The following is a 17,941-nucleotide window of genomic DNA, read 5'->3' on the forward strand; positions in this document are numbered from 1 at the left end:
TCCCTGTATCACTTGGGTTGCTTAGCAACACCATGGAACTGAGGAAGGTTGTTTGCTGAAGGATGATGTCACCAGTGTGTCAGCTCTGGTGGTCTCAGACTCTTTATAGTTGTATTCTCCCTTTTAAGATATCATCATTTTGATGTTTTGTTTTTGCTTTATTATGTATTTTTGGGGAATTTCATGTCCTACATTGCCGTCGTCTATACTGCAGGACATGAGACACGTCAGGCAATAAAAGTAAAAAAAAAAAAAAAAAGGTTAAGAATGTTGTCTTCTCTAATCTCAGGGCCTAATCACATGCCCATGCAAGGACCGGGTCCAGGCCCTAACCAGCCACCAAATATGCCCAGTGGTTCTATGAATATACCCCCCAGCAGTCATGGCTCGATGGGCGGCTACAATCACACTGTTCCTTCCTCCCAAGGCATGCCAGCTCAGAGCCAAATGAACATGACCCAAGGTCAACCTATGGGAAACTACGGTCCAAGGCCAAACATGAACATGCAGCCCAACCAAGGTAAAACAAACACCTGTGTAAATGTTCTTCCTACCTGCTTGATCTCATCATCCACAGAAACTATACACTGGTTGAAGCCATGTTGTGAATGTAAATGAATCTGTGTTCATTTAGGAAACATTGACTTTTTTTGTGATTTTATATGTATTTAACTATTTACTGATGAATGTTTCTGACTCGATATTTATGTTTTTTGTGTGATTAATCTGGCTTAAGTAATTAGAAAAAGTAAAGATGTCAAAGGAAATATAAAAAAGTATGTATCCTTAGAGACTTGATTAATTTTAATCATACCTTTGCATTTTGACAGTCTGATTTGTTTCACAAACCAATTAAAGTTGTAATTTGGACAGCCCTACTTTTTAACTGTTGAGCTTTAAGTCTCACTTCTGTGTCACAGGCCCCATGATGCACCAGCAGCCTCCCTCCCAGCAGTATAACATGCCTCCTGGTGGTGGTGGACAGCACTACCAAGGACAACAGAACCCCATGGGCATGATGGGTCAGGTTAACCAAGGAAACCATGTCATGGGGCAGAGGCCAATGCCTCCCTACAGACCTCCTCAACAAGGTACACGAGTCAAAGTGTGTCAGGACGAGTGTTGGTTTTTCTTTTCCCTCCTTCTCCCTTCTGAATTTCTTTTTCCTATTCCCCTCAACTCTCTCTCTATTTTTATATCCCACAGACATCTCCATGCAAGAGATCTAATTTTCCTTTACCACCCCTCAATCACATGACCATGAGAAAGCTTTAAAGCTAGCAGTAGCGAGAAGGAATCCATCCCACTTTCCTTTTCCTCTTACACAGCCAGTTCAACAACACCTTGAATCCACTTGTGTGTATGTTGTGTGTATGTGTATGTAGGACCCCCTCAGCAGTACCCAGGGCAGGAAGACTACTATGGGGACCAATACAGTCACGCAGGACAGGGAGCTTCAGAAGGTAGGAGAACTCTCCAACAACATGGAGACAAAAAAAAAATTAAACAACCCAAGAAACCCAGGAGTTGTGTTAAAACACAAATGATGCCAAGAGACTGAAACCAAATCAAAGACAGCAGTTTCTTCATTATTTTCTGGGCCATCGAATCAGATAATTGTTTTAAATAAAAAAAAAATACATATATTGTCCCAAGATTCAATAAAAATATGTATTATGGTGCTCAACCTTTGGGTGTATGCATTTACAAAAAAGTTCTCGGAACAATTAATTGAGTCAAATTCACGTGAAATTAAAAAAAATGGGAAACTTCCAGTGTACATGGTCTATTATGTATAGTACTACCTAAATGCATGGGTAGAGTACTGTACTTTGTCATTACACAGAAGGTTATTTCACAGTCACCTCACTGTAAGATTTGTATCAAACAGCTTTTTCTTCGTTCAATTAACATTTACTTTTGTTTATTTCCTCTGCTGACTTCACCTTTTCCCCCTTTGTCCTTTCATACCATGTTTTTTTTTTTTTTTGTGCTGAAGAGGTTTTTACCACTTTTTGTGTGCCATTTTGAAGGTTTATTAAAGATGTGTTGTTTTTCATTTTCATTCCTTGATATTGTTTTACCAGATTCACTGTATTTATTTTGCTTCTTTTTTTTTTTCTCCACATTGAGGCGCTGTCGGTCAAAAAAATTCAACAGATGTCAACCTAAGCCGGTTCATTTACTCTTTAACATAAGAACTCCTTACTATTACACCAAAGACATTTTATACAAAACCTGGTGAATTATGTTCAGTTTTATTTTCTTCTGACCTGTTGCCCTTTAACTCTGCAACATTTTTTACGCTTTAGATAATATTTGATGATATTGTCTCTGTCTTCACTTCACTCTAAGACAGTACCTAAAACTACTTTTATGGATAAACATGATCTTATGTTATGGGTATCTGCCAAACTTGGAGTGGACTGCACAGTGGGGTGTTTTGCAAAATATAACATGTTTTTAATGGTACAGCATCAAGTTAAAATGCTGTCCACAAAATTAATTTTCGCTGCTGTCAATTTATCAACGTATTGCTGATGTTGCCTGGTATCGCCCCCCCCTCCCCCCAAGGTAATGCCCAGTATGGACAGCAACAGGAAGCATACCAGCAAGGCCCACCCCAGCAGCAGGGCTACCCTCCACAACAGCAGTACCCAGGCCAACAGGGCTACCCGCCGCAGCAGCAAGGCTACGGTGAGTTTATACGCTGAATTTACATGCCTTCATCATGTCGTGGGGACCATAGTCAGATCAGTCTTAATGCCCTGCGGAAACACTCTAAGATGGGCATGTCCATTAAAAGCCCTGTAGGATTCATCACTTTTGTGTTTACTTCTGCAGATCAGATAACTATAAATGTTAGTTCATTTATATACAAGGCTATAAAACAAAATAAGACAAATAATTTATTTGCGTCTGAACAATTTTGGTATTGCTGTTAATTTCTTTCATCAGATAATTTGTTGTTATCTGGGGATGTTTTGAGTTCCTCTCAGTTTTGGGAAATGGGGAAAAAATTGCTTAAGCTAGATTATATTCTATTGCAAAGCTTCAATAATTCCAACAGGTTTTTATTCAAGTTTAATTTAAATCTTTGGTTGCTCTGATATTAAAGTTGTTCATTTGTGAGGGTTGTGTTTTTTCTTTAAAATTTAACTGTATATATTCCCAGTAGAAAGGAAATGAAGCAAATCCTTATATTAGAATTGGCAACAAATTCCTACAGAGCTAATTTTTTTTACCTCAAAGTTGAACTTTTGTCAGTTTCTTTTCAGACTCTGGTGAAGTTGCATTTTAATGAAGTGTTGAATGTTTAGGAGAAAAATTTGACTTGCGGCTCATGTACAGTACTCGCACCTCCTTAGGCTCTTGCGTTTGTTTTTTTTTTCGTTTTTTTTTTCTTTGCTGAAACTTTCCATCACTCATCCTCTGTCTAAACCCGAGCTCATGTCAGTAATGAGCTAGCAGAGAGGCAAAGGCTACGAGGTGAATTCCCTGTGGCACGCGTGCAAATGCTCTCTCCTGCAGGTCCCCACGAGCTAATGCTCGATGGTGGAAAGCATTATGAGCACATAACAATGCAACATGGGCCTCATTTGACTCCAGACCTTGTCAACCTTTTCCCGCTCCTTCACGTTGCTCATAAACATGGCCGCAGCGTACCACAGCTGATGAAGTGAATTTGTTTTTTTACTGGTTAAATGAAGTCTGGTTTTCCAGCCTCACTTGCTTTGTTACATTTATAGGGTGACATTTTAGAATTTTTCTTTTTTTTTTTTCTTCATTCTAGGGCCTTCTCAAAATGCTCCTGGACAGTACCCCAATTATCCTCAGGGGCAGGGGCAGCAGTATGGAGGGTATCGCCCTCCTCAGCCTGGACCCCCGCAGGGCCAGCAGCAGCGTCCGTACGGTTATGACCAAGTGAGTAAATGCACAGCACTGGACCATGGCAGGAAGTCGTCTACACGGCTGTAGTTTGTAGCGTTTTTCATGTTTATTATTGTCAGTTTTATATATTTTGGCTCTTACCGAGTAATAATATGGTGCATGCTTTTATAATGTTGGGTTAAAATATTTGAAGAAAAAAAAATCCCCAAGAAGACAGTCATATTTGTAAGTTGCAATATATGTTTTTAACTTTACATGTAAGCAGCGTTTCGAGTGAAATGCGAATGTTTCTTTCCTCAGTGAATGTTGACTGCTCTCTTGTCTAGAAGGAGATGCCCTGTATATTCTGTGGTCTCTTACGGGGGCCACAGCCACTATTTGATTTCTTTATCTTTGAATACTCAGGGACACATGAGGATAAAAGACCCAGGGATTTGAACCCCTGACTAGCTCTGTATGAAGCAAAGGTAATGGTTGCTGTGAAGACCTCAGTCTAGACGTTTGAACAAGTGGCTTTGGTTTTTATATTTTTATTTCACATTTGTTGTTTTCTGTTTTTTTTCTTATCCTCCATCTCTCTTTTTTTTCTCCTTTGGTTTAGTAAAAGGGCTGTCGACATTAACGTGGCAATCGCATTAGTAGTAGCAGTCCGATCATAGTTTTTAATCAATTTAAGTACAATGGCAGAGTGACATGCATGATACATACTATAATTCTACTGTCCTTATGCTTACATCCGCAGGTTATTATTTGCACACAGTGTCAGATCAGCCTCACTGAGCGCAGGGCAGTAAATAAGTCTGTGACTGACACAACTGTCAAATGGATTGTGCGGAGACTGATTGATTAAAATTGCAACTGTCTACAGGTTCTACAAGCCACCTTTAGGAGGCACAATACAATGTTGACTACAACAACCCACCAATTCTATGAATTATACCATTGCAGAATCTTGACAGGAATAATTCCATTATTTGGATCAGTCACAAATAAAACAACCCTGTCACTGCTGTTATTTGTCTTTCTGTTACAGCAGTGTTCAGAAAAAAAAATCAATTCTCCTTGATTAATCATGATTTACCCGTTAAAGTTTGATTGTGATTATTCATGATTAATCCTCAGCTACCCTGTGATTAAATTGATTGACAGCCCTAATTTATTTAGATTTCTGTTTTTTGTTTCCTTAATTTATTATTAACCAGGTGTCATATAGTAATTTATGAGGTCCACATACACAGCATGCGTTACCTGGAGAGTGAAAATACCAAAGACTTACCTGCTTTAACTGCATCCTGGTTGGTTCTGATGAGGATTTGATGTACTGTATAGTAGATTATTGTGTATAATACTGTTATTGTTTTTTCCTTTTTTTATTTCCTTAAGTTGTAATTACTGCATCCCTGTAGTATTTAAATTGTCTTAGTAAATAGCAGAAGTATTGTCATGTACTGATGCTGCAGTCTGCAAGACGAGGCCATAGTGCCATCTGCTGGCCAACATGAGTAAATGCATCCTAAATCTAGGTTTTGCAGTATGCTACTGTTACAACTACAGGTGTAGGTGTTTTACTTTAAACCCAGTTAAGATTTAAGAATATTTGCTTTTACTTGAAGTAATGTGTATCTATGGCCTCTCTCTACAGGGCCAGTATGGGAATTACCAACAGTGAGAGAAGGTCACTGGGACCCACATGTCTCTGCTCTGGTCTCTGTGTGAGTGCTGGCCTCTGGTCAGTGTCTCAGCAGACTTTAATGATGGTTGCAGCTCACTGAGATTCTCTCAGACACAAACATACAATGGTAAAAAAAAAAAGACTTACAGGATATATTCTGCCCACCTCCCCTACATCTGTAAAGTGATTTCTCTGTATCCTGTGAATTGACTCAAGTCCATGACTCGTCCTCTGGTCCACTCTGTCTCAAAGCAGCAATGCCTTAAAGAAAAAAAATGGACTGCCTTATCCTTCAGCATTGCAGATTGTGAAAACGAGCAAACCGTTTATTTGGATATCAGAGATGGTGTTAAGTGTAGAGTTTTAACAAACCACGGTGCATTGTTTATCCATCCATCAGCTCCCTGTTTATAAGAAGCAATAATGCCAGCATTAGTGAAATGTGTGTGTGTGTGTGTGTGTGTGTGTGTGTGTATGTGTGAGTGAGGAGGGGGGGTTGGATGTGAAATAATGCACCGGGCAAACTTCTTGCTAGGCCATGGTACACGTCTCGATGTATGTGATGATGTAAAAATATATTTTAATGCTTTTTAGACCAAGCTAACTTTGTATAAGACATCGGAAACTAGTACTACAACTGTGTTGTTAATTTCACGTGTACGTGTCAGTGTTTTTTAATGACCTTTTAACGACCATCCCGTTCAGCACATTTTGTTTTCAAAAGTCTGTGTTGTATTGAAAACGTATGACTCTTCATTTGAATTGTTTCTGTGTATAAAAAAAGAAAATGAAGTGACATGCAGGCCAAATGTGTAATAGTTTCTACATTCTGTGGTAAGTATTTTTTTCTTCTTTTTTTTTTCAGCCAACGAAAGTCAATATGGAATTCCAATTTTTTGTAGATTTTTAGACTACAATAAAGGCCACTTGTCTTTATTTTAACTTATGTGCTCAATGCGTTGACATGTAGCTGATGCCACTGCAAAATGTATGATAGTGCTCTGGAACCTTTTTTTTGCCTCCGTCTTGTCCATTGACTGCAAAGTGGTGAATGGTAAAGATGACGTTGAGTTGAATAAATATTTGGGTCAAATCTTTCTACTTTGTCTGCCTTGATGATGCTGGACTCCATTTCCCCCTTTGAATAAATGTCTATAATAATGTCATTTAAATAGTGTTGTGTGTGTGAATAATAAAGATTGTACCTGTTAAATATGTAACATAAGATGTGAAAATAATGTTCTGAAAATGGATTCAAAGTAGGTGGTTTTATATCACTGGCTTAATATCTGTCTCTAATATCTTTAAGGATCCCATATGTACAGCAGCAAAAACAGCAGGGTTTTCACGTCCTCTAGTGTTGTTTATAAATATATATATATAAATATGGCTGTTGTAATATTTTTCATTTTTCCACCTCGTCTAAATGGTTACATTTGTGTCATGGCATTGTATAACTGTACATTAAAATAAATTGTTAGAATCTTTACATATGTCAACTTTGTGTTATTTACACACGGAATTATTCAGATAATTCCAATTTATTTGGAATTCTTTAACAGCAGAAGAACATTTCACAACAGCATTATTTATTCAGGATTTTCTTTCCCCCTCGCAGAAACAAAATATTCTTGAACAATTTTTCAGAAAAAGGCACGTTTGAAAAGTGACCTATTTTCTGAGCTGACACCAAAGGTTTTCCTTTTGGATAGTGATGCTGTAGACATGAGGTCATCAACAGGTACTGCAGTGGAGGTGTGTATGTGAAGATGAATAAAAAGAAATCCTAGGTATTTTATGTTGTTTGTTGCAGAAATGTTTTGGAAAAACTCTGACTTTCTCACACAGTGTTGTTGTTTTGTTTTCAACCCGACATCATTGACCTTATCATCACCACTAGCGCCAACAAATATGATGCACTATCAGCGCTGTCGTGAAGTGTCAGTATGATATAATTGTTTTGTCTCCATCCGCCGTCCAACCGTCCGTTTCCGACTGATAATGACCCTGCCCTGCTCAGCGGTGTGTCTGCTCTGTCCAGATGCATCCAGAGAGATCCAGAGCACATTTACACCCAAAATTACCTTCTGTGTCCCTCTCTCCCTCTCTGCTTCCTCCAGAGAGAGAGAGGGACTACCTGTCACATTGGGGGGAGTGACACAGATGGTACGCCAGATGTGCGGCCGGAGCACGTGATGGGAGAGTGCTGCTGGTGTTAAGAGGGCCACAGACTGCTTTCCTTGCCTTGGTGCCAATGATAAGTGTGTGTGTGCGTTTGTGTGTGTGCGAGTGCAGCCGGCAGGTGCTTAGAAAATAAAGAGCGTAGTGAGAAGTTTCTGAGTATACCTTTGGAACCTGTGCATGCCTGTGTACGCAGTTGTGTATACTGCTCAGGTGTAGTGGCATCTCCTAGTCACCCCACCGTCCTGCTGCTCCACAGCTGGCAGCCCCACCCTTCCCAGCTGCCACTGGGGCTCCCTCTGGCCCTGCTGCTTGGCGGAGCTGGCGTTTTGGGCGCTCCCCTACCAGTCCTCCCTGGCAGCTGCTGCCCTCAGCTGTGCTCTTGCAGACGGTATTGGGGTCGGACAAAGTCACTCCTCCTGTGACTGTGTCTGGGGCCGTCAGGGGAGGATGAAGAGGTGGCAAGGAGACACTTAGCTCCAATGTAAGATCTCCTTCAAATATTCGATTGATGAGACGTAACAGAGAGCGTCTGGTTGTGTATACGAACATGTGTAGGTGTAGAAGTGAATGGCTGTGGAGGTTGGTTAAGTATTAGGAGTATTAGTAGGAGTTGTGGAACGGATCCACATCTTGTATTAAAACCCAGAGAAGAATAACATGTTGACGAAGTTAACATATGGAGATGCAAGCGGCCGATGATTAATTCAAATACTTGTACCTAAAAACATGTGACAATCCAGCGACCTTGTACTCCATAACAGCTTTTCACTAGAACCGGCTGCCCACTGGTCACTATTGTTGTGTCTCATTGCCCTAATGAGTCCTTTATTAAAGTAGGTCAACAATATCAGGTGGTTTCTTCAACATCAGGGTGAAAACAGGAGCAAGGCTCACTGTTAGATTTGTTCTTTCATAATACCAGCAAGTTAAAAAACAACCAAACACTAAGATGTGCCTTAGTACTGAATGCATGAATACATCACGTTATGGAGAGTTGTTTGACAAACTTGTATGTCTTATTTATTTATTTGATATACAAGAATAGTGCTACAAAGTTGAAGTAAAGCATAACTGGAAAGCTGGTTCCATTAAGATCTGAGTCAAGAACTCAGATCTTAATGGAACAGTACTGTTGCACCTGCACACTTCACTCGCCGAAAACAGGGCATTCAAGTTATGATTATAGCACCTCCTGCAGGATGGTAAACAGGCAGTGAACACTGTTGCACACGTTTCCTTTAAGAAATCCAATGGAAGAGCAGTTCTCCGTGTTTGTTGTGTAATGATGAGGCAAATAGATTAAAAAAGTGGCAGCGTCACTTAAGAGGATGATTATCCTTTTCAATATTTTGATAATTATAATTCAGGGCACCTTTCAGAGGAGGCTCCTAAGCACTGAGGGGAAAATGACATTGTGATCATAGCTGGCAGGCAAGATGTGATCGCTCTCTCTCTCTGTCTCTCTCTCTCTCTCTCCCTCTGTCTCCCTCTCCAACTCTCCCTTTCACTCTCTCATACCCGCACTCTCGGTGTGACAGAAAGTCTATGGGGAGGTATAAGAGGTAGTTATGGGGGGAATGCAGCAGCCTCCACAGTTTAATTGGAGATGTGTCACACTAAATAAATGGTGCAAAAACAAGCGCTGACTGGAGGCTTGAGGGAGGGGCCCTGGGGATGCAGCCTGTTTTATTGGGCAGGAGCTTTGCACCGCTCCAGGGTGAAATGGGGCTACGCAGTGCCGAGATACCCTCCAACCACCAAACCACTGGGCCTTCCAAAGAACACTGTGGAGGAAAAAAGACAAAGGCATCGATTTCACTCTGCAGAAAAATCATCACAGCATTGGTGCTTAAGACGAGGTGTCTGCGAACTGTGAACCCAGACTCTGACCCGGTTGTTTCCCCACCAATGAAGGTCAAATAATCTGCAATTTCAACTTCCTGCCAGCCACCCAGCCAGCCAGCAAAATCTATACATTTTAAATCTTGACTAAGCGTTGTCTGCCTCACGTACTCGTATTAGATTGTATGTTTGTCGATTTGTTTTTTGAGGAGATGGCAGCCAACAGCCTCCAGCCAATCCCATCTCTCCACATAATCCATACATGACCTCGACGTAACCGGTGGAATGTGTTTTCCAATATTCTATCAATGCTGGTATAAACTATAGTCTTGCTTGTGTGTGTTCGTGTGCAGGCTCACATGTGCAGATACCAGAGTTCATGGCACCAGTTTTGATTTACCTCCACAGTGTGCTGCAGTAATTGGATGTGACACCATTCTCTGTGCACTCCCTGGGGGATTTAACAGGAATCTGACTATTATGGCCCCAGTCATGAATATGTCATGACAGCTGCAAACAAAGGCCTGTGATTTGGATAAGACTCCTCTGCATGTTGTCTCTGTGCTGATGCACCAGATAACTGCTCTAAAGTCAAAGAGCTTTCCGGAAAAAACAAATTGCTGTGTTTAAGGAGAACGAGTCATTGCCAATGTTCGGTCAAGAAGAGACAGAGACGGTGTTCAACATCATTATTACCTCCTCCCTGATATATGCAGATATTTAAAAAAAAAAAACAAAACAAAGGAAAAATACTTTTTGGACGTGAACTACACACACACACACACACAAGCCGATCCCCTTGAAAGATGTTGTTTTATATGCATCTGTTGTGCAGCGCTTTGTTCTAAATCCTATCATTTTGCTGAGAGTTTGGCCATCAAGTCAAATTGAGTGTGTTGTTTTGTATGTTTTCTAGACTCATAAAAAGTAGTCTCTGGGTAAAATAGCAGGTATGCTGATATCAGTATTCCCACAGCCTGCATAATTGCTGTAATTTGCTTTCCCTTTGGGTAATCTGTAAACATGGCTGTTTTGATGTTTTTGGCATCCTCCATTGGCTGAGCTCTCCACTCCTCCGGTGCAGCCCCCGTCCCAGCCCAGGGTGACACAAATAGATCCTTCCCCAGAAGGCGCACGTAGTTCCACATGTGCACAATCAATACAGCCTAGTCATCGCCGGAGCTGCGGCAGTATTAAAAGCACCCAGTGAGCCGCTTCTCACCACGCTGGTGTTTTAGGGAAATAAAGGTATCGATCCTCCAGGGCCACTGGCAGAGCATTAACCTGGGCCCGCAAATTAGAACGTGCTCATCTGAACACATCTGCCTGCGATGTTCCCAAAAAGCCAGTCCTACAGAGAGAAAAAGAAGGGCTGCGCGGCCTGCTGCTTCCAATGATTAGCAGAGCGCTACTTGATGCCTGTGTCGGAGCGGGGGAGGCGTCTGGAAGCCCGGGACTTCCATTAGACGCCCAGGATGGTGGCATGGGTCGATGTGGTCAGGTTTGGTTGGGGGTACTCCATCTCAGATCAGTGTGGTGTCTTCCCTGTGATGCCGACGGAGAGGGGGGGCTGACCAACAGTAAATGCGAACTCCTGACTGGAAGAACAATGAAAGAAAGGACTGCTGGTAGCAGCAGCCATTAAGATGTTGGCTTTTTTAGCTATTTTTTAAAAGGAAACTGTTGTAACTGTTCAACTCATTAATTAGGGCCCGAGGACAATGACAGAGAAACGAATACTATGAGGACATGATATAACACATCAAGGTTAAAGGTGTTGGTGCCAGACTCATATATAATTTTTCATTTTTTTCACATGCATCTGTTCATTTTATCACCTCTTTCCAATTGTCAGTCCGAACATGCATGAAAACTCATGGTTAATAAAAGACACGTGTAGCAGGTCAGCATCAACAATTCAGTCTCCTGAAACCATCTTCTGTGACCAACCAGGAAGTCAGAAATCATTCATTTATCTGTGAATGTTGGTCACACACTCTGGGCATCTCCTCCAGGACGTCAACTTCAAACTTAGCGTCATCTTTTTTGATAAAAAATATCATAAAATATTACGATTCTGCTTCGAATGTGTGCGACACAGCGCTGAAGTTTGATGTTTTGCACTGGGTTGTTGTTTTTACCTCACACCTCAAAAGGCAAGTGAAGGCACCATGACAGGTCCAGCTTAAATATTTCAAAACTGTTCTACTGCCACAGCTCCACAGTAGTGGTCACAGTAAGTGTTACAAACCTGTCCTCGGTACTTTTTACATTCTTTTTTTTTTCATTTAGAACCAGATCATGAACCTGCAGAAAGTTTTGCACAAACTCAGAAATAACTTTTTCTTTCAGGGGGCGACATGATGGTAATGCAAAATCACTGGTTCAAATCCTACATCCCTTAAGGGTGCCCCTTTGTGAGGCATAGTGAAGTAAGGCAAATTAATTTTAATTTAATTTTTTTTTAAACTGTGGCACAAGGAGAAATATGCTCCTCAAAAATCATATGCACAAACGGGGGTGTGGCAGAAAAGCTAGATTAGGATTTCCAGGGCACTCTTTAGTGTTTCTGACAGTTTAGGATGACTGCTGTTCAGTGTTTAAGAGGCTGCATCATTATCATCGTCATTCGCATCCACACACAGACAGAGACATTCTGGAAACTTTCCCTCTTTTTCTCCGCCTGCCCTGACAGTGGGAAGCTTGGAAGTTCTTTGCCCCAGTTCTCCATGTCCTTGAGAGTTGTGCCTTTGGGCCGGGGCTGGTGGGGTCCCGCCGAGCACAATGTGTGCTTCTCACTCAGGCTCCCGCTGTACTCCGCTGCCCCTGCATGGCTCTGGAGAGTTGCCAAGCTCTGAGGGGTTGTCTGCACGGGTGGGGGCGAGTAAGGGGGTGGTGGTGGGGGGAAGGCGGGCGTAGATGTTACCACAGAGCTGCTCCAAACATCTTACTTCCTTTTCCCCATGACAGTCCACCGGATATAAATCACTTTCCTGGATTGGCTGACGATAATAGCATGCTTGGGAAGATGTTGTTATGAATAATCAGACTAATTGCAATAAACAGTGTGAAGTGATGTGCAAATGAGCGAGGATCCTGTTTTCCACACTCTGCTCTTTGCAAAGGTTAAACAGTAGGGTATAGTTTGTGACGCCAACTTAGCAGAGTCAACAAAAGTGCATGTGGTACCGAGCAAACTCTAAAGAGAGTCTGTTTTTTACCTCGGCGTCGTTGTCTTTAAGCTATTTTCAGCAGCAAATTGAACACGTAGGAGAGGCAATTACAGAGAGTATCAACATTTGTAGTGTCTACGTGTATGACAAGTCTCACTCCATATATTTTAGTCAGTGCATTAGCATTGTTTTTTTTTTTTTTGCCCTTTTTTTACAATTAATATGGATATTGGCCGAGAGCAAAGATAAAGATCCATTTTCTAATATTTTGTCCTTGGATTGAGTACTCAGGGAATTCACTCTCCTTCTTCTCTTTCCTTTCCCGGGCTAAGGCACAGGGAATTGGTGGGATGAGAGGCTATTCCCTAAATAGCCCATGGCAAGAGGTATCCTGATTAGCATGCTGCCTGCTCTCTGGCAGCAGTCCTCCAGGCCACCAGCGCTATCACTTACGTGCTGTTTGTATTTGTAGTTGATAGTGTGTGCTGTTATAATTGGAATGAGCTCAGAAACCTCGTTTGCTTTTGATCCGCTGCCAGCCACTCAGAGTGCTACTGGGCCATAGCTCTCACCTCAACGCTCCCAGTGGATTATGGGAAACTGCAACGCTTATGTTCTAAAAAGCGCCTGACAGCATCTCACTCAAGGTCGAACAATACAATGGTAAGGGTGGGGAGTGGGAAAAAAAAAAGATGGAGGGAAAAAGTTAAACAGATATTTGATGTAGCTAACTCTGAGTTGGGAGGTGGGAAAATGTATCTGGGCTATGTCAGACTTGTGAAAGCAAAATAAAAACATCAAATAAATTGCGGGACCGTCTGGAGGAGTTTCAATGACACACAAGGATGTTATGTAAGTCTCCGAAGACGTTATCATTATTATAAGTAGACATGTAGTTACTGATGAACGCAGGTAATCCGTGCAGTCAGGCCCAGCCACATAAAATAGTCGTTTAAGTTGCAGATTTAATTTGTTTGTCGCGGTAATTTACATTACAGTTATTATGTTGTAATGATCTGGGGCAGTAGTTTCAAAGTAAGGCGACTCCAGGGGCCAGATCTGGTCAACAGGCACACAGTGACATGAACACCAACCAGCCCAAAGATTAAAACCACCTGCTGGCTTTTCTAGGTGCCACAGAGGAAAGAACGTGATCTCTGAAGGTCTGCTGTAGTATCCACAACCAGTAGTTGGCAGCAGACTTCCTGTAAGTTGCACAAGGATCCATGAGTTGGACACGTTGTCAAAACCACCGTATTCGCAGATAGGAAGTTGGGATTTGAAGGCCATGTCAACAAACTAAACTTGTTGTTTGGTTCCTAAACCTTTGAGGCAATATTTGTGCTTTGGCAGGCATCGTCTCAACTATAACTTAGTCTGAAAATTAGGTCTTATGTTTCTTCAAATAAAATGTATTTTAGTTTCTTCTTCAAACAAAGAAGTAAACAAAGTACATTTGAGTGCAGCTAAAGTCGACCAGTCTCACTTCACTGTGTATTTTCCTCTCCAGCTACTTTGTAAAACAACCCAACAAATGAATTTCATTCAGACGTTCACACTGTGTCAGTGGGAGAACGCTAATGTGCAACAGGTGTCAAACCACAAACTCAGACAAAATCAATTGGTTTATTATCACCGGTTTTTCAATTCAACTTATTACTCTCTTTTTTTTTCTATTTTCTTAGAAGTAATTTTGATGCAGTGTGAAGCTGCTTTTAGTCACTGTTTGTTTCAGTGCAAAAATCAGTTCATTGTTTTAACAGTGGTTGTTTTATTAGGGTTTTTAACCCAGGAATTGAATATAATATAATTTACTTACTCTTGTTAATTAGAGTAGTACTTAGTAGTACTATCATTGTTGTTTAGGCAGGTACTTAATGTGTTAGGTGTTAATAAATCAAAATTGTAATTGTAATTATTATTTATTTAAAATAATTAAATAATATAATAATTATTTTTAAGTAATTTGTAATTCATAAACTGACTTAATGTGTTTATATTATGCCTCAATTTGTATTTTTTTATTTTTTTATCAAATTTTCTTTAAAATGTTCATAAAGCTATTATATAATATTGGCCCATTTTAAAAAATATTTTCGTTTTATAATTATGATGATTATTTCTTTTTCAATTTACTTTGTATGCGAGTGTCAGTGGTTAAACTGAAATCTGTTTGCACGATTTTAGAGGTGTTTTCACAATAAAAGACAGCTCTTACGTTGTTGACCCACAGCTCACATGCAAAACACTTTACAGAGCGTGAGGCAGTGGAAGAGTGAGCAGCAGCTGCATGATTGACACGTGGTGATTGCAACACAGCAACATGATCAGCATTGGGCATGAAGAGAAGTTAAATGAATATCTGTGGTTCATTTTCTTTAGCCTCTGAAAGAGTTCCTGTTACACCTGCTCACTCAGCACAAACAGATAATGATTCTGACATAATTATGCTAATATTATCGGACATCCATCTTTATTTACATATTGTTCATGTAATTAATGCAATTATTCTGCTGTGATTTATATTTATTGGTAAAGATATTTTAATAGTATTTTTTTGTTAATAATTTGAGGAACAGTTCATACAGAAACTTTTTTTTAACTTAATGTTTTTCTTACTTTCTTTCTGTAATTCCACAGCCTCCTCAATTTGCATTGCTACGTATTTTGACCATAAGTCCGAGCCTGTCGCACGATAATCACCCAGGACTGCAGCGGGCCACCTGAGAATTCGCCTGATGAGCTGGTTCCAGGAGGACATTACCACTGGTTAAGTACAAACACCTGCTAAAATATTGGCAATTAGGACATAATTAGCTGCTAATGTATTTCTAATACGAAGCGGGCCGTAGATTTGTCTTTTTTCGCGTAGACTCCCATTTTTAATGTTCTCCGTTGTTATTGTTTTCCTCAGGTATTTGTATCCCGAGAACATTGACTAAGTGCCCTAGTTCATCATATGCAAATGACTTATTAATTACACATACATTATGCCCATATTCAGGAGACATCAAAGGGGCCTGCAAGACTTCAGATGCCCCCCTCACCCACATCAACTCCCCCCCAGTATCACACTCAGGATACAAAAACCTGCGTGTGCACTTTCCTTCTCACCGTTTCAGGCAGAATAACTACATCCTCAATTAAAAAAAAAAAAAAAAAAAAAGAAATCGCAGGAACCCTTTCTCTACTTCCCTCTGAATATTTGAGAAACACCTCCGGTGGTGTGTGGTTGTTTGGTAACCACAAATTGCAGATAATCATTTTGAGCCCAGATTACTAGAAAGCTCTGAGACTGCGAGTGTTTCGCTGTAGCAAAGCCCGGCCAATATTTGTTTTACTAAAGTCTACATTGGTGTATTGCAGGTCTTTGTTGTTCCAAATCCTCCCATTGTTCGGCTCCTTGATCACCATAACGTCAGATCGGTGTCAATGCTTCAGTCTGAGCCCTGGACATTTCTGCTCCTGGTGTCGGCGTGTTTGTTCTGCCTATGCCTCCCCTGTGACTTCTCCGTTAACAACCCATGCAGCCAGTGTCACAGCGTGATTTATACATCCTATAATGCCGAACATTGATTAGCAATACAGCGCTAATGGAGTGGGATGCCAGCTTTAAACTCGGGCTGGGAAATTGCATACCACACCCTCATCTAGTGCTATTGTATATCATCGTGCATCTCACTTCCTGCGAGGAAATCACAGACGCGACCTGTGCGTTGAGATGGAGAGGCTGGTGGAGGGAGCTGTGTGCAATCACTGTAACCCTGAGCAGCTCTCTTATCAGTCTCTGGTGGGCTGATCTGACTGGGTGCTGCTGGCATAATTAGCACAGCACTTGCTTTGATGATAAAATGGGTAAAAGAGCCTCCCCTCCCCTGCCTGCCTACCTGATTTCAACGCTGTTTATTGATTTAATTAAAATAATTCATTTATACTTGACATTAATTATTCGGGTAATTGTGCACTTTTGGAACGAGGGGAAGTTTTGGTAAAACACACATTAAATAAGATGCACTCTTAGTGTATAGCACTGCAAACACAACACACTGATTTACATCTGATGATGAACACATAATGCAATATAAATTAAGTAGTGTAGTTAGGTCACATACAGTATGTCAAACTAAAGGCCCGTGGGCCAAATCTGACCCACTACATCATTTTATGAGGCCCACTGGAGCATATCATGCATTATTCCTTGATGTGTTTAATGCAAGGGTTAAATTCTGACCATAGGAATAGAGTGTAATTTATCATTCCAACTCTAATCAGAACATGATGAATACATGAGGGTGACCTGTGACCGGGGTGACCAGCACCTTTGACTCTTCCTGCTTTGTTAGTATAAATCGTATCTTTCTTGATGTTCATATTGTGAATTTAAGTTTATTTTATTAAAAAATATAAAATAAAATAAAAACTCAGCGGGAGAAATGTCTGAATTTAAAACCATTCCTGTTGATGCAGATGCAGCAGTCGTGGGACACCGAAGGAAACAGAACCTACAGTGAACTGACCAAAGCTCAGTGTGGGACAGGGGTGAATATACAACCAGGTGTGACGAGGGAGACCAAACGAGGAGCCAGGACACAGGTGAGTGTGACCAACAGATCAAGTTTCACCTCATTACAGTACTACAGTAAACGTGACGTTTGTCTAATGTTGCTTTATTAAAATGGCGTTAGACCAAAATAGCGACAAAACATTCTGCATACAAAACTGCAACATGTAGCGACCACATTTCTGTATATACAATGAAACAATGTTATTGAATTAATGTGGCTGTCTGTTGTTGTGCAGGTGTTAGTTTATGTTTTACAACATTTTATTTTATTTATTTTTTTTTACAAATATTCAACCAAACCTTTTTTGAAATTTGCGTTTGGCATCAGACATAAACTCAGCTGCAGAGGTAGTGGATAAGGTTGACATTGAAAAGCAATACAGTAAACCTGGATTGTAATACTACACAAAGTGTACATCAAAGCCAGCAGGTGGGGCTAATTGTTAGCACACATGATGTTTCCGTGGAGGATCAGAAGAGTGGAAACGTGAGGCGTTTGGGTGGCATTTTTGTCTGGCACCTCCGAAACTATCATTTCTTATTAGGAGACCAAACTGTTTGTGGTTGTCCTCATTACTAAAAAGGTAGAGCTCAACCCCCAGAGGTAACTTCATC

General features: G+C 40.8%; 1 protein-coding gene across 6 annotated transcripts in view; it reads left to right on the forward strand.

Moving 5' to 3' along the window:
- The window catches only part of ss18 (SS18 subunit of BAF chromatin remodeling complex), a 7,788-nt gene extending 2,085 nt beyond the window's left edge, over positions 1 to 5,703 (forward strand). For 2 of the 6 annotated variants that reach the window (XM_008334385.3, XM_008334387.3), the window contains exons 5-11: positions 290 to 520; positions 921 to 1,091; positions 1,386 to 1,463; positions 2,575 to 2,697; positions 3,794 to 3,924; positions 4,297 to 4,358; positions 5,534 to 5,703. In XM_008334385.3, the coding sequence (XP_008332607.1) occupies positions 290 to 520; positions 921 to 1,091; positions 1,386 to 1,463; positions 2,575 to 2,697; positions 3,794 to 3,924; positions 4,297 to 4,329 (767 nt within the window). In that variant the 3' untranslated portion in view covers positions 4,330 to 4,358; positions 5,534 to 5,703. The remainder of the gene's footprint in view (positions 1 to 289; positions 521 to 920; positions 1,092 to 1,385; positions 1,464 to 2,574; positions 2,698 to 3,793; positions 3,925 to 4,296; positions 4,359 to 5,533) is intronic. The other 4 variants (XM_008334386.3, XM_008334388.3, XM_008334389.3 and 1 more) reach the window with 3 other exon arrangements.
- The last annotated feature ends 12,238 nt before the right edge of the window (positions 5,704 to 17,941 follow it).

This window comes from Cynoglossus semilaevis, chromosome 20 (genome assembly GCF_000523025.1).
Source record: "Cynoglossus semilaevis isolate Cse_v1.0 chromosome 20, Cse_v1.0, whole genome shotgun sequence".
Classification (NCBI taxonomy): domain Eukaryota; kingdom Metazoa; phylum Chordata; class Actinopteri; order Pleuronectiformes; family Cynoglossidae; genus Cynoglossus; species Cynoglossus semilaevis.